Here is a 25036-nt window from a genome sequence, read left to right on the forward strand (position 1 = left end):
GAAACAATGTATTTATTTTATTATAGTTAGGAATTAGGAATTTTTAGAAATTGTTAAATCCACCATACGATCACAATGACTTTGATAGACATTTCAATTATTATTTTTTTTTTTGTATATTACACAGCAGATTTATGAAGAATTGCTGTGGGAGTTCTATTTATATCCCGTCGACTACTGACCATTCATCCATACTGTGTGTGTCACATCATTGCAGCTTTGGAAATAAATGAACTATCCATCCATTGCTCCTTCCTGTGTTGACTCACTGACTTGAGGGACGGGACCAGGAAGGTCACACATTAAATAAAAGTAACAATAACAGGTCACTGTTAAAACGTTAGGGTCCATTTTGTTTTGTAAAAGTATGATCCAAATGATACAGTATAATTACTTTATCTCAAAAACAATTAAGAGAAAACATATGGACATTACATCCACTCTTATAATACAAAAAACTTTGCCAGGTAGTATACTATAATGTGAATGGGGGAAGAACTTTCAAGTCCCTTAGACTTTGTGCATTGCAACTGCTTCCTATCGACACTATGTAGTAAAAGATAATCAACAATCTTTAGTTAGACTTTTTGAGGTCCTTGTGCTCATAGCACCAAACCATACTACATGTACCTGTCCTGGTGTGACATCAGGACACTGAGCGTGTGTCTTCAGTGTCTGAGGAATCACACTCGTCTGCGGACTCAGTGAGGGCGGGATAGGGGCGTGGCTGGTCCAGGTTGACATAGGTGACCTTGAGGTTGATGTAGTGCTCCCCCTCCAGGCCAGACAGGATGGTCAGGACAGCAGACACCAGCGTGGCAAAGCTGGGCCTCACTTCTGGGTCTGGGTCCCAACACTGCAGCATGATGGCATACCTGGAGAGAGTTACATACAGCACTTAAATCAAATCAAATGTAGTGCCTTGGACCGCACTTACAGTTTTACTCAATCGCGTACAAGCATTTTTGGATCTGTGTTGAAATGTAACTATACAACTGACATTAAATTGCTTGTTACTGGGTAAGTACTTAGTAAATATGTGTATATCCATTGCAACAACATTGTAATTACAGAGTTGGTTGTTAAAGATTGTTATATTGTAAGTACAATGCAACTAAAAGGGATTAAACTAATGTTCTCCTGTCCCTTTCTCCTAGTAATCTTATTGTCATTCTAACTACATAGTAATTATAAAGGTTATACCCTACTGGGTTTCACTTTACATTGTAAGTTGTTAGCTCCTGGGTTGGTACATGAAAATTACAAGTATATCTTATGTAACTACATTGTTCTTACATTTCACTTTATTCAGTATACCCTTTGAGCCGGGTATGTATTGTAAGTAAATACATGTATTATTAAGTAAATACATTTATATTTAAATATGTACATGTATTGATCTACTGGGATTTTAAAAAGAGAGACTAACTTTCTGTTTAGTCTGCTTGGACTCTAAATAAGTATGGTTGCGTTAATCTTTTTGTAGACAGTTTCTTTTGATTATACGAAAATTGTCACGTTCTGACCTCTATTTCCTTTGTTTTGTATTTATTTAGTATGGTCAGGGCGTGAGTTGGGTGGGCAGTCTATGTTTGTTTTTCTATGTTTTGGGGCAGTTCTATGTTTTCGGCCTAGTATGGTTCTCAATCAGAGGCAGGTGTCATTAGTTGTCTCTGATTGAGAATCATACTTAGGTAGCCTGGGTTTCACTGTGTGTTTGTGGGTGATTGTTCCTGTCTTTGTACCAGATAGGGCTGTTTTGAGTTCTCACGGTTCTTGTTTTCGTTAGTTTGTTCATGTATCGTGTCTTCATTAAAATACAATGAACAACCACCACGCTGCTTTTTGGTCCGCTTCTACTTCACAACAAGAGAACCGTTACAGAATCACCCACCACAACAGGACCAAGCGGTGTGGTAATGGGCAACGGAAAAAGCAGCAGCAGGAGCAGCGCGAGGAGGTATGGACATGGGAGGAGGAATTAGACGGAAGAGGACCCTGGGCCCAGCCAGGAGAATATCGCCGTCCCAAAGAAGAACTGGAGGCGGCGAAAGCGGAGAGGCGCTGGTATGAGGAGGCAGCGCGGCGTCGTGGATGGAAGCCCGGTAGTTAGCCCCAAAAATTTATTGGGGGGGGGCTAACAGGGAGTATGGCTACGCCAGGTAGGAGACCTGAGCCAACTTCCTGTGGTTACCGGGGGGCTAGAGAGACCGGGCAGGCACCGTGTTATGCTGTGGAGCGCACGGTGTCCCCAGTGCGGGTGCACAGCCCGGTGCGGTACATTCCAGCTCCGCGTATCGGCCGGGCTAGAGTGGGCATCGAGCCAAGTGCCATGAAGCCGGCTCTACGCATCTGGTCTCCAGTGCGTCTCCTTGGGCCGGCTTACATGGCACCAGCCTTGCGCACAGTGTCCCCGGTTCGCCTGCATAGCCCAGTGCGGGCTATTCCACCTCGCCGCACTGGCAGGGCGACCGGGACCATTCAACCGGGTAAGGTTGGGCAGGCTCGGTGCTCAAGAGCTCCAGTGCGCCTGCACGGCCCGGTCTATCCGTCACCACCTCCACGCACCAGCCCTCCGGTGGCAGCTCCCCGTACCAGGCTGCCTCTCCGGCCCATCCTTGCAGGGGCTCCCTCCTCTCCAGCGCTGCCGGAGTCTCCCGCCTGTTCGGCGCTAGGAGAGCTACTCAGCCCAGCGTTGCCGGAGCTTCCCGTCTGCCCAGCGCCATCTGAGCTTCCCGTCTGCCCAGCGCCAGCGCCGCCCGTCTTCCCAACGCCGCCAGCGCCGCCCGTCTGCCCAGCGCCGCCAGCGCCGCCCGTCTGCCCAGCGCCGCCCGTCTGCCCAGCGCCGCCCGTCTGCCCAGCGCCGCCAGCGCCGCCCGTCTGCCCAGCGCCGCCAGCGCCGCCCGTCTGCCCAGCGCCGCCAGCGCCGCCCGTCTGCCCAGCGCCGCCAGCGCCGCCCGTCTGCCCAGCGCCGCCAGCGCCGCCCGTCTGCCCAGCGCCGCCAGTGCCGCCCGTCAGCCAGGGGCCGCCAGTGCCGCCCGTCAGCCAGGGGCCGCCAGTGCCGCCCGTCAGCCAGGGGCCGCCAGTGCCGCCCGTCAGCCAGGGGCCGCCAGTGCCGCCCGTCAGCCACGGGCCGCCAGTGCCGCCCGTCAGCCAGGGGCCGCCAGTGCCGCCAGTCAGCCAGGGGCCGCCAGTCAACCAGGGGCCGCCAGTGCTGCCAGTCAGCCCAGCGCCAGCGCCGCCAGTCAACCAGGGGCCGCCAGTGCCGCCAGTCAGCCAGGGGCCGCCAGTCAGCCAGGGGCCGCCAGTGCCGCCAGTCAGCCAGGGGCCGCTAGAGCCCCTCCGCCCGGAGCAGCTGCCCCTCCGCCCGGAGCAGCTGCCCCTCCGCCCGGAGCAGCGCTGCCCCTCCGCCCGGAGCAGCTGCCCCTCCGCCCGGAGCAGCTGCCCCTCCGTCCCGAGCAGCTGTCCCTCTGTCCCGAGCAGCTGTCCCTCTGTCCCAAGCAGCCCCTCTGTCCAGTGGGGTCATTGAGAGGGGTGGGCATGGTGAGTAAGCCACGGAGGCGGACAATAAGGCGGACTAAGACAATGGCGAAGTGGGGTCCGCGTCCCGCGCCAGAGCCGCCACCGCGGACAGACGCCCACCCAGACCCTCCCCTATAGGTCAGGTTTTGCGGCCGGAGTCCGCACCTTTGGGGGGGGGGTACTGTCACGTTCTGACCTCTATTTCCTTTGTTTTGTATTTATTTAGTATGGTCAGGGCGTGAGTTGGGTGGGCAGTCTATGTTTGTTTTTCTATGTTTTGGGGCAGTTCTATGTTTTCGGCCTAGTATGGTTCTCAATCAGAGGCAGGTGTCATTAGTTGTCTCTGATTGAGAATCATACTTAGGTAGCCTGGGTTTCACTGTGTTTGTGGGTGATTGTTCCTGTCTTTGTGTTTGCACCAGATAGGGCTGTTTTGAGTTCTCACGTTTCTTGTTTTCGTTAGTTTGTTCATGTATCGTGTCTTCATTAAAATACAATGAACAACCACCACGCTGCTTTTTGGTCCGCTTCTACTTCACAACAAGAGAACCGTTACAAAAATCAACAACATTGTCTTGAGAAAAACTGTTAGGTGGTGCTTTCTTATAGCAATAGGAGTATAATTCCTACAAAATGCTTAACTTAAATAAAATAGTATTGTACTAGCTATGTCCTCATTGAAATTTACAGACCGAAATGATTAAGCAAAAGCGATAGGGAGGTGATTTATGGCTTTTACATATTTGAGATATTGAGACCCATGTTTGTTCCCACATGGAAAAGTCAGCCATTATGTTGTGTTCTTCTTCTCTACAGTTTTTTTCTCAATCGTTAATCTGTCTTTCAACACTTCCTATTTATCACGGTGTGTGCACGTGCGCATGTGAGGATATCTTTGAAGTGAAGCATAGTGGTGATCATTAACTCTCAGACTACATTGCTTAACCATATTCGGATATGACTGTGGTGGACATTTACGAGTTTAACACTGCAGGTTGACCTTTCCAACATCCTTTAATTACTGGCTAGACTTTCCTGTTCCGCTTTGCTGCAACTGAAGAGGTGGGAAATTCATACTCCATAACTGTCTGATTTGTTTTAAGCCTCTCTGTTACAGTATAACAATATTTACTATAGACATATTTATTTACTTTGAACAGGGCATTTCTTCTTCTTTTGAGTTCTAATATGAGGAACAAAAAATTTTTTAAAAAAATTTAAATGAAATGTCACTAGACTATCATTACCACTACTTACAAAGGGTCAGGACAGAACTGTGGTTGGGGGAGTCTCCTGCCCTTCAGTAGATAATGTGTGATGTCATAGGGGTCCACCTCTGGGTAGGGGCTTGCTCCTCTCGTTAACATCTCCCACATCAACACCCCAAATGACCACTGCAGGGGTGGGCATGATGAGAAACTTAGCTTGGTGAGAAAGGATTTGGGGGTAATATAAAGTTGCTCTTATTACTATGTATGAACACTATAATTATTCAAGTAACAACATAGTCCGTTCTAATTCCACAAATGCTGCCTAATTCTTATTGTGTTATCAGAAAGTAATTCCTTCACTTACTACATCTGACTTGGCAGTGAATTTCTGTGTCTGGAGGCTCTCGATGGCCATCCACTTGACTGGTAACTTAGCCTTCCTGTGGTCCTGAATGCTGTAGTACTCCTTATCAAACACATCCCTGGCCATGCCGAAGTCTGCCACCTTCACGGTGTACGACTCATCCAGCCTGCACAAACAATAACAAGGGCAAACAGAAGGGCCCCAGATTGGTGATCTGTGAAAGCAAGCCTGCAACTATCATACAGCAGCATTACTAAGTAAAATATCATCTGTTTGCTTATGTCAGGTCTAATGTATAGTTTAAATTGGCGACTAGCCCCAGTTACAGAGAACTGAACTGATTGCTTAACCCTGACTTACATGCAGTTGCGTGCTGCAAGGTCCCTGTGCAAAAACTTCATGTGTGCTAAGTACTCCATCCCCTTGGCAACCTGAAGCCCAAAGCCAATCAGGTCCTTCACTGTGGGGTTCTACAGGAAGAATCAATACCACACAAGAATAATGTCTGTCACATAAGCCTTGAGACACACTGTATCATTGAGGTGTTAAGGGAATCCCTTGTATGCTGATGAAAGTGAACAGATGGTAGTTATTGTTTTGTCACTTCCTTACCCTTTTCTCACAGCGTATGAAGTGGCGGAGGTCCCCGTGTTTCATATAAGGTAGTACCACCAGGGGTAGCCCTTCCTGAGGCAACAGGATGCCCAGCAGAGAGAGAACGTTGGTGTGATGGAACCCCTTCATCAGGATGCCCTCCTTCAGAAACTGCTCTACCTCCTCTACATCTGTGATCCCTGATATGACACACACACACATGCATGTACGTACGCAGGGCATACACACATATATTAACGTAAAAACTGCTTATGAACAGCCAACATTTACAGATAAAGCCTAAAAACCCTAAACAAACCACATTTAACCGAGTTTGCATGTTCAATTATCCCCACACACTAGCAGGGTTGTTCCATATTTACCCAGTTGGTCACATGTACAGGTGACTAATACTCAGTCCACCTGGTTCAGCTCTAGAACATTGTGAAGGAGATACTCACTGTTCAATGACTTGACAGCACAATGGATTTCTCTGTTGTTGTGGTCTGTGAAGTAGCCATGATAAACTGTGCCAAAGTGACCTGAGGGAGATAAGAGAACATTATAATTGGAATGAGATGGGTTTAAGTCCCTATTATAAAAAATGGCCAATTTGATATATATGGTATAATAACAGAGACTAAAAGGTATGGGAGTAGTAGCCTATGTGCATTTGATTGTTGTCTAAAAACACGCAATTAAAAAGCATTCTATGTAGAGTGCTGTACACACTATAATGAGACTGACCCTTGCCAATGATCTGGCAATGCTGGACAATGAGCATGTCTGCTGGGATCAGCACATCCTTCACCTCTTCCAGGAGCTCTGGTCTGAAGCTGGAGATGGAGATCTTCTCAGGGGGTAGGAGGGGGGTGAGTGTGGGGTCCATTCTGCCTGCAGGGTAGGCCAGACTGGGGAACACCACTGGGCTTCCCAGAGCCGAACTTGGCCTCTGAGGCAGGACTACTAGAGTGGAAAAGGGCAAGGTCAGTAGATTTCCTTCAGTATGTGTCGATAATGCACATACATCAGTATGTGTCGATAATGCACATACATCAGTATGTGTAGATAATGCACATACATCAGTATGTGTAGATAATGCACATACATCAGTATGTGTAGATAAAGAATCAGTATGTGTAGACTTCAACCACTGTTGTTGAAACCTAAGAACAGAAACTGATCGAGACACAATATATATTAGCCAATTAGAGTCTCACCTCTTCTGTAGTCAGTTACAGATGACAGTTCCAGACTACTGCTGTTGGAGCGGTTGTGGTTTTGGGCCAAACGGGTCTCCACCTGAGAGTCTGGAAATGTCACCAGAGTTTTCAATCGTAAACCACGGGAGAAGGAAAATGCATCAAAAGTCAGCAAGACAATGCTAGCTACCACTGTCACTGTGCATGGCTGTAGATGTCCTACGTTAAACCAGTTGCATTAGACATCCTCATTACCAGTCATGGGGTTGTGTAAGATGGCCTGATCAAAGTCCAGACGGACAGGGAACCCCACCTTTCTTCTGCTTCCTCAGGTGCTTCATGACTACGAAGGCCAGCACAGCCCCCGCCACCAGGGCCCCCAGTATCCCCAGTACGATGCCCACCATGTAGTGATTACTGACCAGGACCACAGCCCCAACGTTGTGAACCTGCCCATTGATGGAGATCTGGGGAAGGAAAGACAGTGGGTGGGTCTTGATTGATTGATTTTACTTCCTAGTTTTAAAAAAACACATTCACATATAGATACAGACATATTTTTTTTGTCAGCTTTTGACATTCTTTTTAAACTAAGTTATGGTCGGCATGGTCACACACTACTGCCAGAGACTGCTGTCTTGTTTTCCTGTAATTTCACCACACATGTAGGGAAAACAACCAAGTACAGACCAATAGTAGGATGTTTATTGTTAACATATCCTAATGTTGAATGCACAACATAGTGTCCAGTAATCAACAAACCTTCACAGGCAGTCCTTCACTTATGGTTACGTTTCTGGGGATCCTGCAGGTGATTTCATTGTCCAGGACTTTCGCGTCACAATCCACTCCTCCCACTGTCATAGTGATTGTCATGCAGGAACTCACAAGGTTCAGTTTCTGGTGCTGTGATGGGGAAGAAAAAGAGACTTCTGAGTTTTCCTTCTTGAAAATGTTTAAACAATACATAAGCAATATAAAACTATATTCCTACTCCTTCTGACAGTAAGTAGCAGTCAAATAGACATTAATAAGGTGTGTTGTTATGGCACTGTTGCACTTACATGCAGTGACACTTCATCTTGCCCATGGTACAGCCTAAGTACATGGCCCTCAGTTTCAAAGGGTATGGGCTCGCCATAGGGGTGGTAGGAGAACTCTCCATTCCACAGTCCAACAGCTCCATCCATATCAAAGGAGAGCTCCCCTTCCTCTGTTTCTTCCCGGAGGAGAGCAGGAGTTATGCACTCCATCCGTGTAGGCAAAGACTTGCCTTTGCACACCTGGAGGGAATTATAAAAGAGTTGTATGCATCTGATTACATGAAAAAAAAATGTTTTATCTCTATCATGTATACAGTATGTGGTTGTATAATATTTTATTGGCCCGTACTCTGATGACAGGCTTCAGGTGTCCCTCGTTGGGCTTAAAGCGAATGATGGTCCTGTAAACAGAGTCCAAGTTCTTCCCTTCAATGATTATCTTTGACCCCCTGGAGTCGACAGAGAAAAACAATGGAGTGGAGCGAGTGACAATAACAGATTCTACTGAAACCCACCAGCAGGGCTTAGATCTATCCACCTTTTATTTTGGTAGAGATGGTGACAGATTGTAAAGGCTTGGCCTACCTGTCGAAACTGCAGTCTGGGAGGACAGCTGTGACCTCTGGGTTTTCTTTGTAGTAGAAGACTTTGGTGGTGAGGACAGGTGACTTGTCTATGAACACAGTGAGGGGGACGTCCCTCACCTCCGCGATGGGCTGAGACAGACAGATGATGGAGGACATGTTCCCTCTGGGCGCTGTGACACTGGAGGCAGGTGAAGTAGGGAGGAAGTCCAGGGTTAGTATACTCCTACAGGTAGGACTTATGGTCACCTCACTCCACATGTGGCTTTATGTGTTTATCACCCCACAACATGAAAATGACTACTTAGAAGATATGTATATTTTGAAAAGAAATAAAAGGATACACCACACTGAGTTAGTCATCACAACTACTAGTTTTTCATTCACTCCCTGTAATTGAATGGTACACAGTCAGATTGCGATCAGTTTGCGATTACTATACACACACACATGCTGGGACAAGCATGGGGCACACACAGGTAAATAGTCGATAGTAAATGATGTCATACAGGCAGGTATTTTAGAAGTACAGGTTAGAGGAAACAGGCTTTGGGTGAAAACATCACAGGAGAGCCATAATGACATAACCAGTAACTGGATCGTTCCACGAAATGAGTGCCTTTGCATCCTTTGATATTTTAATTAGACATTTTGCACCAAAATTGAAATTGAAATTAAAAGCCAGTTATATTCAACTAAGTGGCCTTTAACATAGACCACATGGAAAATTGAATAAATGTGTTTACTTTCAATAAAGACTTGATAACGGGCCAAAATCATAATTGTAAAGCCTTAGTTATTTTGTTTCTTTGACAAAGTCATTTCTGAAGATTATTATTTCTTTCATGTGATTAATGATTCATTTGATTAGGGATTCGTCCCATTTTTTAAGGTCAACCATGTTGACGTGAATTGAACTCTCGTTTTAATATGGTTAAACAATTCCATTTAAATATTATTTTCAAAAGAAACATTGAACATCTAATAGTCAAATCATAGTGTAAAAGCAGGTGAGCTGATCTGTCAATTTTCTGATGTTTTGTGATGGAAAACATAGTGGGCAAAGCATAACAAGTCAACCCTGTTACCCATAGTCATTTTGTTATTCAACCTCTTGAGATGGAAAAACTTGTTTTTTATTCAGTTGAACATGCGCTTTATGACAATGTCACATTTTTTTGAAATCAACAGTTTTTTTTCACCAAGTTACACATCTCAAAATGCACCGAATTGGTGGAATGACCCAACTTCATCCACCTGGTGATTGGGCAGGGATCTCCATTCAGAGTGACCCTCCTGTTCTTCCCAGCGTCCAGGTGAGGCCCAGTCACAGTAATCAGAGTTCCCCCAACACGAGGCCCGTAGTTGGGCTGGATGTCTGTGATGTTGGGAATCTGCCAAAGGGAGCAAAATGTCACCAATTTAATCCTAAAGCCATTCATAAAGTACCCCTGAAAGAGTGATGGTGACTTTGTATGTACAACAGAGGATACTTCCAAACTCACTTTGATATTTACAGTATGTCTCTGTTACATGCAATAATACATATTATTATTAACAGAGACATAATCAAATGAGTCACCCAACTGAAAATAGGTAGTGCAATCAATTGTAGATTCAAATTACCACAAAGGTAAATCCTGGCATTTCTGATTTTCCATCGATGGAGTAGCGGCCCTCTATCTTCTCCTCATGCACCTCCACAGTGATGTTAACTGATTTGGACAGCTCAATGGGCCCAGAGTGGATCTTACACACCAGGCTAAGGAGCGGCACAACAACAGTGTCAAAGTAACATAAAATGTAAAAAAAGATGAAGCAGAAATCACCATGAGACGTTTCAGTTGAGTTAACATCTACAGTATGTTTCCTTAATGTCCCATACTAGTTGAGTAAAACCTACCCACTGTACATACAATAAACCTATATGTCAATATGACTAATATGATCCACTGTGCATCTCAAATCAAATCAAATCGTTCACATGCGCCGAACACAACAGGTGTAGACTTAACCGTGAAACGCTTACTTACAATCCCTTTCCCAACGATGCAGAGTTAAAAAGTAAGAAAAATGTGCACCAAATCAAAAGGAAATAGTAACACAATAAAATAACAATAGCAAAACTATATACAAGGTGCACCGGTACTGAGTCAATGTGCAGGGGTACGAGGGAGTTGAGGTAATATGTACATGTAGGTAGGGGTAAAAGTCACTAGGCAATCTGGATAGATAATAAACAGAGTAGCAGCAGCGTATGTTAAGAGTGTGAACGTGTGTCTATGTGTGAGTGTGTGTGTGAGAGTTAGTGCAAATAAAAAGGTAGTCAATGCAAATAGTCCGGGTAGCCATTTGATTAACCATTCAGCAGTCTTGGCACTCTGGTACCACTTGCCGTTGAGTAGCAGAGAGAACAGTCTATGACTTGGGTTGCTGGAGTCTTTGACAATTATTAGGGCCTTCCTCTGACACCGCCTAGCATAGAGGTTGTGGATGGCAGGGAGTTTGGCCCCAGTGATGTACCGGGCCGTAAAAACTGCCTTCTGTAGCGCCTTACGGTCGGATGCCAAGCAGTTGCAATACCAAGCGGTGATGCAGCCAGTCAAGATGCTCTCAATGGTGCAGCTGTAGAAGTTTGAGAATCTGAGGGCCCATGCCAAATCTTTTCAGCCTCCTTAGGGGGGAAAAGCGTTGTCGTACCCTCTTCATGACTGTGTTGGTGTGTTTGGAACATGAGCGGTCCTTAGTGATGTGGACACCGAGGAACTTGAAGCTCTCGACCCGCTCTACTACAGCCCCATCTATGTGAATAGGGGCGTGCTCTGCCCTCCATTTCCTGTAGTCTATAATCAGCTCATTTGTCTTGCTGACGTTAAGGAAGAGGTTGTTGTCCTGGCACCACACTGCCAGGTTTCTGACCTCCTCCCTATAGGCTGTCTTATCATCGTCTGTGATCAGGCCTACCACCATCGTGTCATCGGCAAACTTAATGACAGTGTTGGAGATGTGCGCGGCCACGCAGTCGTGGGTGAACAGAGAGTATAGGAGGGGACTAAGCATGCACCCCTGAGGGGCCCTCGTGTTGAGGGTCAGCGTGGTGGATGTGTTGTTGCCGACCCTCTGTCATTGTGAGTGGTACTCACTGTGTGTTGTTGCTCTTCAGTGGCAGCACGGCGCAGGCTGTCTGTCCCAGTCTCACCAGGTGGGTTCTGGAGCTGATGGCAGGCCTCAGGGGAGACTGAAACTCCCAGCCACACAGAGTCAGCTCTGATTGACCATCAGGGGGAGCTGTCTTAGGAAAGAACTAGGCCAAACAGGAACAAACAGATTCAGCATATGAACTTTCAATCACAACCTATCATTATCACAACATACAAATACTATACAAAGTTATGGTCACGTTATGGTTATGCCCAGGAAATCTGTGACTATGGACAATCTCAAACATATCTTTATGATAACCATAAAGATATGTTTGGCATTTCTTTGAATTCAACAACACATTATTCCACATAGAACCTGGCCAGCAGTAAGATCCATTGTATGGTAGGGTAGCTAATTGCTCCAATCCAAACCTCCCTACACAAAACAAACACATTCCTCTCCCCAGTTCTTCTCACCTCGGTAATACCAGGGGGGCAAGACTCGTTCCTCCAGTGGCCACTGCACTCCTCCTCCCAGGAACACTCTCCAGAGCACCAGCCACAGACCATAAACTCAGGGGCTGTCAGGCACATGGCACAGGTCATGAAGTGCTGGCAGCCTGGCCCTCTCTGAGGCACCTGGATCACCTGCCAGCCAAAGAGAGCGATTTGATTAACTTTGATTTTTTTTTAAAGAGTCACTTTGATTGCTGTTTTTGCTAACTGTAACTGATTTTGAACTGGCTTTTCCAAACCTTGTCTCCAACCACAAACAGTAGAGATTCTGACGAGTACACAGCAGCAATTGGGGAGACCCTCTGGTTCTCTACCAAGGTGTAATTGGCAAAGATAATAGGGCTTGATCTTCTCAAAACAAGCTGCCAAAAAGACAGAGCAGAGCGTTAATAATCTATCGAAGAAGAGCAGAACTATAGTATGTTCACATTTTTCATTTAACTCCATCTTGGATTAGATCATCTTGGATCAGGATCACACTCTGTTGTGAGCTGTCCCCCTCCATACCTGGAGGAGCCGTCCAGTGGAGGTGCCAATGTGTGCCACGGTCTTGTTCTCTATGGTGGTGACAAGCAGGGAGGTGAGCAGGATGTCATTCATCTGCCTGTTGAAGAGGTCCACTCTGTAATAGGGCTTAGACACCATGGTGGGGTGGTCCCTGCAGGTGGCGTTGTTCTCCATGCTCTGGTCACAGGGAGATGGGGCATAGTAAATAGGGAGATGTACGTTCTGAGTAGGGCCAGGAGTTTTTTCTGGTCACGAGCCTAGAGCGGGAAAATAATTGGGCCCTAGCTCCCAGAGTTTTTTCTGGTCAAGATGAATCAGAATAATTCTGGGCTGCAAACCAAGGACTCATAGGGGCATGTGTTATTAAATCTACTTGTGCTATTCAAATAACATATTCAAAACTACTTACACAATACTTAGATAATACTTTTTCAGCTTTTGGTAATTTAGTGTTATCTTGATCCATGTACAATGTGTTCACATGTTGTAAAAAAAGAAATATTACAAAAGCTCTCCATCTACAACCTGTTAAAGTGCAATAGTAAATGTAGGGTATTATATCTGGTACTTGACATCAGGCCTTGAGGCACTAAAGCCTACTGCTGTTGTTTCGTGAACAGATGTTCTCGGAACAAGGAACTGGGTGAGCAGCTTACCTGATGCCAAGTGAAAAAGGAAGAAAAGGTTTTAAAGCAAATGCACCCTAGCTTGTGTAATGCTTTAGAAGGGAACACTTTGAGAACACACTGACCAATGAGTTCCTCCACAGCTCTGATAGTATTATATCAGCTATAGACTGTGCAACTGTATTGACTGGTTTTGCCCACCTTCCTCATGGGACCAGAAACTTTCCTGAATGAACCACAATGGCGTCTGACCTCAGATGACAAAGACCCATGGTGATTCATAGCTCTCGCTACTATATTATATTTATCATACTGACTTGGTGCAAAGAAACTCCATCTAAAGAGGTACAAATAACATGTTAAAAAAAACATAATCAATTGTCTCAGATCTCAAGTTCCAACAGTCATTGTCATGAATATGCACAAAAACTAGAAGAACAGGGATATAACCAAGGAACAGTATGTAATTATTAGTTCAGGTTCAACAGAACTGTTGGTGCTATTTGGGAATCAGAATTTGTACCACTGATACAGATGCCAAAATGGAATATGCCTTATCAGTGTATTTTTCTGACACTCTGTATGTATATGTTTTCTCCCACAATACTGTACTAGAAAAAGGTTGGCGAAGGAGGATTTGTTTCCATGGCTTCATAACATCTGGGCATGCTGGAGGTAGACAGTGTGGCAAAGACCAGACAACAATAAGCACTCAATGCCAGGAGCCAGTAAAAGTACACATAAATAGGCTTCAAATTATATAATAATTATATAGACAATGACACTCATGGGAGGTGTAGTTGTTCTTGTGAGAAGCAGGGTTATTGGTAGCAGCTGTGAGCTAACGTTGGAGAGGGAGGGACCCGGATTTCAGATTCCTGTAAATTCCAGCTGGCAGGCCACTCCTGTCCTGAATTGTGAAAACACAATGAAACAGCCAAGTACTGTGAAACTGCAGTTACGTTGGTCGTACTGGGGTACGGATGTAAAAATCCCTCAAAATCTGCTGTTGATTCAAATTAGCCCCCCTAAAGAATTTCAGAGCCAGAGATCTGTAGAGGTCGGGGAATATTTGGGGAGTCAAATGTGATCTCATAGTGGTAACACTCACTCACTGGCACGTTTTCAGCTATTTGCTGAGTAAATAAAAAAATGTAAAAAGAACAGTCAAAAATGTAAATGGTCATTATGGCAGACACGCAGTTCAATTTCACAGTATTAAAACATGTTCATTCCCAGATAAATGAGGCATACAATTCATTTGACTGACAATAAAACATTGCCAAAGGCACCGTTCCATGAGAGATTTATTCAAAGACGCATATCCGGAAAACAAGTTTAAAAGCTAACTAACTCCCAAATACGTTGGCCTCTGTCCAAAATCATGTTCTTTTTCAGCTATTTGTGTTGCTATCTTGTGTTGGCTGTTGTCTTTTGTTGGCAAACTGTTGTGTCCTTTTTCCATGAAGCAGTTTTCCATCCCACAAAAAAAAGCTTCCAAACAAATGGATTGCTCTCTAGAGGAGTCAAGAGCCAGTGAATGCTATTGGTTGCTACAGGAATCATGTTACAACTGTGTCATGGCCTTGTCTATCCTGAACCTGATAAAAAGGATAACAGCATATTTAGATTTCAAAGACACTGTTTGGCTTACTGCTAAATATACATGTAAACTGACAACTAAAGAATTTTGATTAAGCCTAAATCACAGTTTCCTTTTTATGGATATGTCATCTGGATCATGTGAGACGTAGAGGATGTGTGCATAGTGGATCGACTACCCAAGGCAGAGAAGAAAAATAACTTGAACACACTATCAAGTCTCTGCTTTGGACTGGGCAATACAGAAACATTTTGTGGAGCAATTGCATTATGACCTCAATGGATTTCTCTCTGTGCCTAGATAGCTGTTTGCACATGAAAATAGAGATAAAGGATTTTTTGTTGTTGTGATTAGTGATTGCTGTCGGAATCAAAATAACTCCTTCCTTTCAACCCTCATCTGCTCCTGTGTAAACCAAATTTAGCAGGTTGAGACAACCTATTGCGTGATTAAATACAGAACATTAAACTCTGACATGCCTGCTTTTGTTTAACATCCTTGGCATGTCCATGCACTTACTGTAAGAGAAAACATCATCCTTTCCTTACCACCCACAAGAAATTCCATTGGCTCTTACTATACCTAGCCTACAGTGGCGGTCGGTGTCATTTAAGATGAGGGAGGACGATTATTTTTTGGGAGCATGGCCTTCTTTCTATTACAGCATACTGGATGACTGTCATTCAAACTCCATTCACCCAGTTCAATGTAACATTGATAAGTTTAGGCTACTACATGCTACTCAAATATTGCCTATACCCATCATGAGATTGTGACAAACGAGCCTAAGAATTAAAGTTTTCAGTGTAGGTGCACAGGTTGAGAGAAATTTGAGTAATCAAGGGGACAGACATTGACACATTCAATACTGCCTGGCACAATCCTGCCTGCATCTAGCTGATCTAGGATGTAATCATTAGTCCAACAGTTGCAAACAAGAGTTTCTATTGGACAAATTCACGTATGTTTATCCCCGTTTCATTCCGTTTGCTTCCGTTTAAGAAACTTTTTTTCCAACAGAATTGGCAGAGTGAATACACCCCTGATCACACACAAACACAGTTCACTTTCATAGCAGCCACATACAAATAGCATGATTCCTTTTATCATTGGGATAATTCCTTCTCACATCTACACGCTCTCCTCCTCTCACCTATTCCCGTCGCTTGTGGACTTCAGTGCACAACACATCAGCTGTCTGTGACATGGCAAAAAAAACTTTCCAAGCCAAACCTTCAAAACCTCTAACCCCTACACACAGCCTACATCGTTGTCACCATATTAGCTAACATAGCTACTAGAACTAATGTGTTAGTAAAGCCGCTACATTCATACAGTACAGTGTACAGTTTGCAAGCAATTTAGCAGTTACAATACATCGGCGGGCCCCAGTGACAATACATTAAAGTTAAGCTTAACTTGACTTGGAAGAATTCCAGTGTTGGATAGCCATAGCCAGCTAGGTAGCATAGCATCCCTCTCTGTTTGAGCCAGGTGTTTGAGTAGGCTAAACAAGCTAGCTGCATTTGCTAGCTAAGAAAGTGAATATACAAAATACAGCTAGCTCTCTCTCTCTCTCTCTTGCTTCTCCTTAATTTTTGAAGAAATTAATTTGTTCAAAACTGTTCAACTATTGTCTTTCTCTCTCTTTGAGTCAACTGCTCACCACATGTTATGCACTGCAGTGCTAGCTGGCTGTAGCTTATGTTTTCTGTACTATGTTAATTATCTGATCCTTTCATGGGTGGGCAAGAGCTCTGATAGGTTTGATGACGTCCTCCGGAAGTTGTTATCACTACTGTGTAAGTTTATGGAAGGCGAAGAGAACCACGAGTCTCCTAGGTTTTGTATTGAAGCCAGTGTACACAGAGGAGGATGGAAACTAGCTGTCCTCTGGCTACACCATGGTGCTACCCTACAGAGTGCTATTGAGGCTACTGTATACCAAAACTGCAAAACAGTGTGTTTTAATCAATTATATGGTGACATGAGTATATTTAGGATATCAAAAAGGACATATTTTTTTATGTTTCACTAGTTTAATTGTCATGAAATTCACTGAGGAGCCTGGTCCTCCCATTCCTCCTCTGAGCAGCCTTCACTGATACACAGGAATGAGAGTCATTGAAATAATCTGTTTTTCTGCCGAAAGAGTAGTACAGGATGTTCCATTACTCCTCTGGAGAGTCCACTTCTTCCTGGTTGGAAAATAGCTCACACTTTTGTACAGTTGTTTTTTTTATTTTATCACTGGATCACCCACTCTCGCTGACTCCACAGACATCCAAGTCTCCATTTTACCAGTCCAGCCAGACATGTACGTAACGCATCTAGGCTCAGGGCCGGTCCGTCCTAGTCAAGACAAATAAATTGCCGTCCCTACTAGAATAGTCCCAGTAAGCAAAATGACGTTGAAAAGATATCTAAAATACATATTTTCCAGATATCAAAGTTGGGTTCACTTTAGGTTCTGAATGAATGTGAAAATATGTGTTTTCCAGATGTTGAAATCAGGTTAATTTTCAGTTCAGAATGAAAGTTGAAAATATGTATTTTCCCTACATTGAAAATATGTATTTTCCGGGCATTGAGATCAGATTCAATGAAAGTTGAAAATACGTATTTTCCGGATGTTGAAATCAGGTTCATTTTCGGTTCTCAATTAAAGCTGAAAATACGCTGTTTATAAACATTTATGTTTGGGCCAAATCAAGGCTGGTCCAGACGGACAAAATCTGAACGTCCGTGGACGTGGAAATCAAGGCCGGTCCGGACTGCACCAAAAAAGGATGTTCAAAAGTATTTTAGGAATGCCGATCTATGTGGTAAGCCTACCATATGTGACCGACCGTCTAGATCCGGTCTTATGTAGTGAACTTTTAAAGGGTGTTGACTGACTAAATAAAAGCAGGGCATCCTACTGGAGAATTTTAGAACTTGGACACTGTCTCATTGACCTAACGTTATATCCTAATTTGACTTTGATGCAGGTCATGTTGTTCTTCACATTACCTTCTATGGTAAACACACACTATATCAACTACAATCTAAGTGTATTTGTCACATGCACAGGACACAGAAGGTGTAAACGGTACAGTGAAATGGTTACTTGCATAGTGGAGTCTTTTGTTTAGACATGGAGCTAGCTAGCTAGCTTAACAATGAACCATAATCCCAACTCATAACATTACTACCCTGTATGAATCTACTGGTAGCTAAAGCTAACCAACTAGCTAGGTTGAACGTGAGCTAGCTAGCTAGCTAACATTAGGCTATAACTAGAAATGCAAATGTCTCTGAGATAAGAATAATATTAGTACACAGATCATACACGTAACATTAGCTAGCGAGCCAGCAAGCTAACATTAGCTAGCTAGCTAACAGTACGCTTTAACTTGCAATGAAAACGACTTTCTGACTAAATTAGAAACATATAATATCTGATATTATAGCTTTTTTTTTACCCGTATACATGGATGAACACTTCTCCCTCTCTGTCATGGATGCTATGGTGGCCCTTAGTTTGAAGATGTCATCCGGAGACAGGTGTTTTATACAACAGCCTTCTTCTGTGTGTTCTCTTTTCGACTCCCTCCGCAAATTCATAGGGCAGATATGAGACCCTTCTCTGTGGTAGAGAATGCGGGGTTCAGAAAAATGTTTAAAGTGGTCGAGCCACACTTCACTACTCCTTCCCGTACACATTTTGCCCAGACATTAATACCGGCCTTACACAAACAAACAAAAATGACAACTTGAGAGCGAGTTGTCAGAAACGTGGTCTGTTGCTCTAACCACAGACAGTTGGACATCTAGAGCTACCTTCCTGTAACGGCTAATTTCATTATGGCAGAGTGGGAGATAAAAAGCCATATCCTTCAAACAGGTCCCCTTAAGAGTAGTCACACCAGTGTAAACTTGGGGGAAGAGCTAAGGGAAGTAGTTGCAGTGTGGAAGTTGGAGAGCGATAATGTAATGATTCCTGTGACCACTGATAACACTAGAAATATTGTAAATGCAGTTGCGCTACCTGGATTAGGGCCACAGATAGGATGCTTTGCTCACGTTATTCATCTAGCATCTCAAAAAGCAATGTCAGTGAATCCAATCTCTCGCCTCTTAGCAAAGATCAGGAAGGTGGTATCCTTCTTTCATAAAACCACAACTGTTGCACATGTTTTCAAGACAAAACAGGAGATACTGGAGCTGCCAAACCACAAACTAATCCAAGATGTCCCTACTAGATGGAATTCAAGCCATTACATGTTTGAGAGATACCTTGAGCAGAAAGTTGCGGTGTATTCTACACTGACTGATCAAGCTGTGAGGAACAATGTCAAAGATATTGTGACTTTGTCTGAAAATGACATAAGACTAGCAGAGGAAGTAATCAAAGTGTGCAAACCTCTCAAAACAGTGCATTCCATCAGTTTCCATGGTCCTGCCTATGAAAACAATGATCCTGAAATCAATGATGGCATCTGATAAAGATGAACCCGTAGTAAGGGATGTCAAGACTGCTATCAGAGTTAACCTGGAGCCTAGTATGCTGACCCTGGTGTCCAAGACTTCTGACACAAGAGCACCGCTTTGGACCCCCAGTTCAAGTCCCTGCTGCACCTGGATGCTGCTGCTCGTCTGAGAGTCTGCAATGAACTCACAGCAGGGATTGTGACCAATATACAACAGGTATTGTAATTATTTTGTTACATTTATTTTATTAATTAGTGTTTTAACAATTCATTATAAAGCAATAATTGTAATTGTCATAATAGCGTCTGATATATATATTTCTAACAACAAATCATATTTTTAAAGCCACTTCAGAGATTGTCATCTAATTTAATTCTGCCAGGTCAAGCCACAGATACCACAGGAGCCAATCCCTCTCCAGAGACGGCAGACGACAGGGGTTCTCCTCCAGAAAATAAGTCTGCCATGGCTGAGCGTTTTGGGGAGTTGCTCACGACCCAGGAGTAGGGAACCAAGTCAAAGGTCAAGGTCGTAGAGGAGGTGACCTCATACAGGGAAGTGGACCTTATTCCTCTGGATGCTGATCCACTTACATGGTGGAAGACCAAAGAGTTAATATACCCTTATGTTACCATGTTAGCAAGGCGCTACCTGGCTGTGTCTGGGACCTCTGTCCCTAGCGAGAGGGTATTCTCCACAGCTACCCGGCTGTGTCTGGGACCTCTGTCCCTAGCGAGAGGGTATTCTCCACAGCTACCCGGCTGTGTCTGGGACCTCTGTCCCTAGCGAGAGGGTATTCTCCACAGCTACCCGGCTGTGTCTGGGACCTCTGTCCCTAGCGAGAGGGTATTCTCCACAGCTACCTGGCTGTGTCTGGGACCTCTGTCCCTAGCGAGAGGGTATTCTCCACAGCTACCTGGCTGTGTCTGGGACCTCTGTCCCTAGTGAGAGGGTATTCTCCACAGCTACCTGGCTGTGCCTGGGACCTCTGTCCCTAGTGAGAGGGTATTCTCCACAGCTACCTGGCTGTGTCTGGGACCTCTGTCCCTAGCGAGAGGGTATTCTCCACAGCGGCTGACATTGTCACAGTAAGCCGATCTGTGCTCACTATTGATAATGTGGATAGACTAATCTTCTGAAATAAAAACTAGAAAATCGGATTATTATTATTTTTATTTTTTTTAAGTAACCAATCTCAAGTGGTCCTATTTTGTTTAAAGCACTGCTATGTGACTTAATTTTGATATATGCTGCTGGACTAAACACTTGTTGAAGTTCTGTTTTAAATGACTATATTATTTCATGTTATAAGGCAGGCACTGCTGATTTTTGTTGTCCCTTTGTTTCCATATCCTCCTGAGAATTCAAGCTACCCATGTTTACTATTATAATAAATGGAAAATCTAAATACAAATGACATATTTCTGAGGCATTTATTTTGTCGATGTATCGAAACCGTACCGAACCGTGACACCACAGTACAGTATCGTACCGAACCATGAGTTTTGTGAATCGTTTCACCCCTATTTGGTAGCCAAACTAACTAACGTTTACCCAGTCTGTCACAAATATTATAGTGAAGTGAGGGAATAACTCTCATGCTATCTATGCATTGTGAAGACAACCTAAACAGACTGTGTACGCATAATGTATATAACACAATTTACCAACACCTCTCTGGATCAACCTGCATGAGTGAGTGTTGAGTTGGTGGGCTCACCTCATGAGGACAGCTCTCGCAGGCCTGGAAGTGGCAAAGTCCCCGGGACAGCTGCTCTGGGCCAGACTTACAGCAGTCATCCACCCCATCATCAATGGCCTTGTTCACATTGTCCATTGGAAAGGCACAGAGGGCTGAGTCGTGCTCTGTGACCCTATTGTCATCTGTGACGGCGAACACTCCATACAGGATGTCATCCTCTTCCTCTGCTCCAAGTTCATCCGCCAGCTCACTGCCTGCCTTCCCAAAGTGGGCGGCCTGCACCATGTTGTACACCACATCCTTAAAGGCCTCACTCCCGCTTACCGTGTTTCTTCTCCTCCGTTTGGGTTCAAACCGGCACTCCAGAACCACCTCCCGGTACCTCCTCATCTCCCACTCATTCCTCGGCAGGCGGCCCAGCCGTGTCTGAAACGGGGAGAACTCTTGGTCAGGGCTCTCTCTCTGGACGGACAGGAAGTAGACAAACTCCTGGGTGAAGAAGCTGTAGACATACTCAATGTTGTAGGTCCTGCGCAGGCTAGGCAGAACGGTCAGTCCCCGCACGTCATTGTAAAAACCGTCTTCTGATGCCAATGGTCGGCGCACTGATATGGACTTCCTGTCATATCTCTGTGTCATGCTATCATTTACAGTGGAAGCCACAAAAAAGTATACAGTCTGTCCCTCCTCCACCATGGTGACTTTGGTGCCCAGCGGGCTGGCAAGGCAGTCAGGACAATAGGCAGCAGAGTTAGATTCTTTTCTGAATAAACATTTAGATGAATTCTTATTGGGTGGTTGTCCATCTGTCTTAAGTTGGTGGAAATGGCATACACCATATTGAGAACTCCCACAAGAGTATAAATACATAAAGAATGTATCCAACAATAATACCTCATTGTCAGTGTTCTCTAGGAAGTTGGGATCCTTGTCAACGTCACACAAATCACAAATCTTACACTCAGGGCCGCCCACTGGGCCTGTAGGAAGCTCCCACACCTTCTCCAAACTCATGTTCACAGCCTCGATCACATTCTGAGATGCCACATACACTTCCTGGTACATTGAGTTGGTCACTATGTTTTGGATGGGGCTCTTTGTTTGGAAGAAGGGCATGGTGTAGACCACAGAGAAGTTGACAGGGCTAGGGGTTGTGGAGGGGCAGGTGTCCAATGTGGAGGTCAAGACAGTCTGGAGCCAGACACATGTCAACCACTGTGTGGCCCAGTGGACCATCTCCACTCTCAGATGCAGAGAGAAGGGGGGGGGGGGGGACGTCCTTGCGTTACCTCCAGGTCTGATTGTTGGACAATGTCATCCTTATTGAGACCAGCTGCAGATCTCTGAGGAAAATAAAACATGATAAATGATTAAAGTGGTCCTGACTGTCCACAAGATTGCAAATAATATGATTCCTAAGCTATAAACATAATGGGATTCTATCTAAAATAACGTAGAGTATAGTACTTTCTGGTCGAGACAAGTATGAGAGAGACAGTGATGAAGAAATGTGGTCATAAGGAAGCAATGTTAAAAGCTTCCGCTGTCTCATAGTAAACAACAGCCTAATAGGAAATGTTTAGATACCGGTAGCCAAAAAGAGCTGTGTTGGTATTACACAGTATGTGTCTGTGAAACCTCTTCCATCATGACATACAAAAGCCTTTTTTTAATTAACAATCTGAAGTATTTCAAAGTGCCTGAAAAGGTCATGCTCTGTCCTTTGAGCTTGAAAATGCCTTGCTAAAGCACAACCTAATAACGTAAAAAGCCCAGGTAGTGTCGAAGCATCTACCCCAAATTGTGCCATGTTCTCATACAAAGCAGGTAAAAGTCATTCCAACCCTCTGTCTTTCCAGTGCAATACAGATCAATTATCCAGACATCTTCTAATGCAAGAGAATAGCGATTTCCCTAGAAGCTTTAATTTCCCTAGAGGTCTTTACGTTCGAATGATGAATGGGTTAAACACATTCTAATTGCTAATCAATACTGAGCCATGACATGACATACATGTAGTTGACCAGAGCACTTCATTTTCCCGGGTAGTTGACCAGAGCACTCCATGTCCCGGACATTGCGCATTTGCATTGAGCCACATCCCCTGGGTTGATGATTAACCGGACATATCACAGCCAGGTCACAGGTAGCACTCAGGAACCTGGGCCTCTCTACTTTGCATTCCTGTCACAACCACTACATGCCTTTCTGGGAAAAAGATGCACACGGACTGATGGCCATACAATACGTGCCTCTTAAGTCCCACATGGAAAGCGGGAATTTCAACAACAGAAGCATTATAATGTGGTTATATAACAGTCTTCAAGATACAAAACAATACCTATTATAAAGTTATTAGCCTTTAGACTTGATGAAATGTTGGAAATCTTAATTTATATAAATATATATATACAGTATATCAATAATTCATAGAATAGCATTGGCATACATGTTACATTTTAACACCTTTAACTTCATGTGAAACAAACAGAGGTTTAGTGTTTAAAAGCAGCAGGGACATGGGTGTAAGGACTGAGTGACTTTCTTCATGCTCATGGTTAATAAACCAAAGGTTTGACATTTAGTTTCCATTCGTTGCCATTTACAGGTAGGCATGCAACGCATTGCAATCTGGTCTTGGTCATTGAAAAGTCACAAATAGCATTATCTTCATTCAGGTGCTTTCTGCAAAGGTCATTTGAAGAGTAGAGCATTTCAATATGTATCAATGAATAGAGTGGAGTTCAGTAGTTCTGAGAAACCCATGATTTGTCTCTGCAACTTGGTCTACTGTCTGAGCTTGTGAACATGTCCAATAGCGCTAATACATGTTTTAGCTATTCAACTCTACAGAGACGTGATTAATAGGTTTATAATTCCCACAGACACCCTGTTAAACATGGAATAACGCAATATGAGTTTATCTGGCTTGCAGGAAATGCCATGTGTATATCATATTGAAACAGTTATGATAAGGTACACAATTCCTCATAAATCCGGGTCGACACATACGGTCGTAATCAATACACTGATAATATATAATTTTGGGATTTCAGCAACTATCAATCAAATTCAAAGACTGACAAAAACAACAAACCGAATAAATGTTCTGTCATTCAAGTGGAGTAGATATAAACAGAATATAGAATACCATATAAACAGAAAGAATGGAGTTGACACGTTAGAAGCACCCCATGTAGGAAATGTTTCAGATTATTAAATCAATCAGTGTTCACAATATACATTTTAATTCACTATAAAGTTGAATATATTCGATAATGTTGTCTAAAAATCATAATATACATTTTTGGGTGAGAACCACAAAGAACGAATAAACTCAGAACTCTCTGCAAAATTATGTAACGCATGTTACTAAACCATAACTTTTCGCTACTTACCTGTTTGAGGTAATGCACGAACGTCACGAATCTCAGAGTTGTCCTCTTGACAGCATAACTGACAATTCCTTGACCACGCGCGGACTTCGAAAAGTTTTCCCTTCACCAATATTTATTTTCATGGAGAATGTGCTGTATGCGTAGCCTACGCTATTTTCAAACAATGAAAACAGTTTTTATTTCCAGGCGAAAGGTGAATCATAGACTGCAGTGCACCAGACGGTTTGCTGTACTCCTCAACTGAGCGCACGCATTCACCTCCTCTTCGCGCATAATACAGCGTGACAACTTCCAAGTGCATAAAATGACGGTGAGGTAGATAATGCAGCTTGCCACTTCACTTAAAACATTTATTTCCAATTTCATTATTCTAAAATAGTCATTGTCATTTTTGCCAGTTCCTGTTGGATATATTCGGACATTTTGGTTGAACATAAATGGTTATAAGCCTACTGTACTTTGTTTCGGTCTTGTTCTTGGAATAATGAAAATCTTACAAAAAAAGAAACAAAATCTATACGATCTCTTTTTATTTTACATAATAGTTT

The 25036-nt window shown here is 43.8% G+C and overlaps 1 protein-coding gene across 2 annotated transcripts; it reads right to left on the reverse strand.

Moving 5' to 3' along the window:
- Positions 1-278: 278 nt before the first annotated feature.
- On the reverse strand, positions 279-24745 carry LOC110527888 (macrophage-stimulating protein receptor). 2 transcript variants are annotated; one of them, XM_036983370.1, is made up of 21 exons: positions 24489-24745; positions 21109-22433; positions 12687-12863; positions 12419-12541; positions 12141-12311; positions 11664-11824; positions 10147-10282; positions 9778-9914; positions 8522-8701; positions 8286-8385; positions 7958-8176; positions 7656-7799; positions 7207-7360; positions 6912-7001; positions 6439-6657; positions 6153-6233; positions 5710-5891; positions 5458-5567; positions 5098-5263; positions 4780-4916; positions 647-875 (listed from the first exon to the last, which is right to left on the reverse strand). In XM_036983370.1, exons 2-21 carry the CDS (start codon positions 22324-22326, stop codon positions 647-649), a joined length of 4134 nt encoding a protein of 1377 aa, XP_036839265.1. In that variant the 5' UTR covers positions 22327-22433; positions 24489-24745. The 2 variants fall into 2 exon arrangements, with proteins under 2 accessions (XP_021465153.2, XP_036839265.1); XM_021609478.2 differs by lacking the exon at positions 24489-24745 and having other exon boundaries at positions 279-875; positions 21109-22326.
- Between the last annotated feature and the right edge of the window lie 291 nt (positions 24746-25036).

Source organism: Oncorhynchus mykiss, chromosome 7 (assembly GCF_013265735.2).
Source record: "Oncorhynchus mykiss isolate Arlee chromosome 7, USDA_OmykA_1.1, whole genome shotgun sequence".
NCBI lineage: Eukaryota > Metazoa > Chordata > Actinopteri > Salmoniformes > Salmonidae > Oncorhynchus > Oncorhynchus mykiss.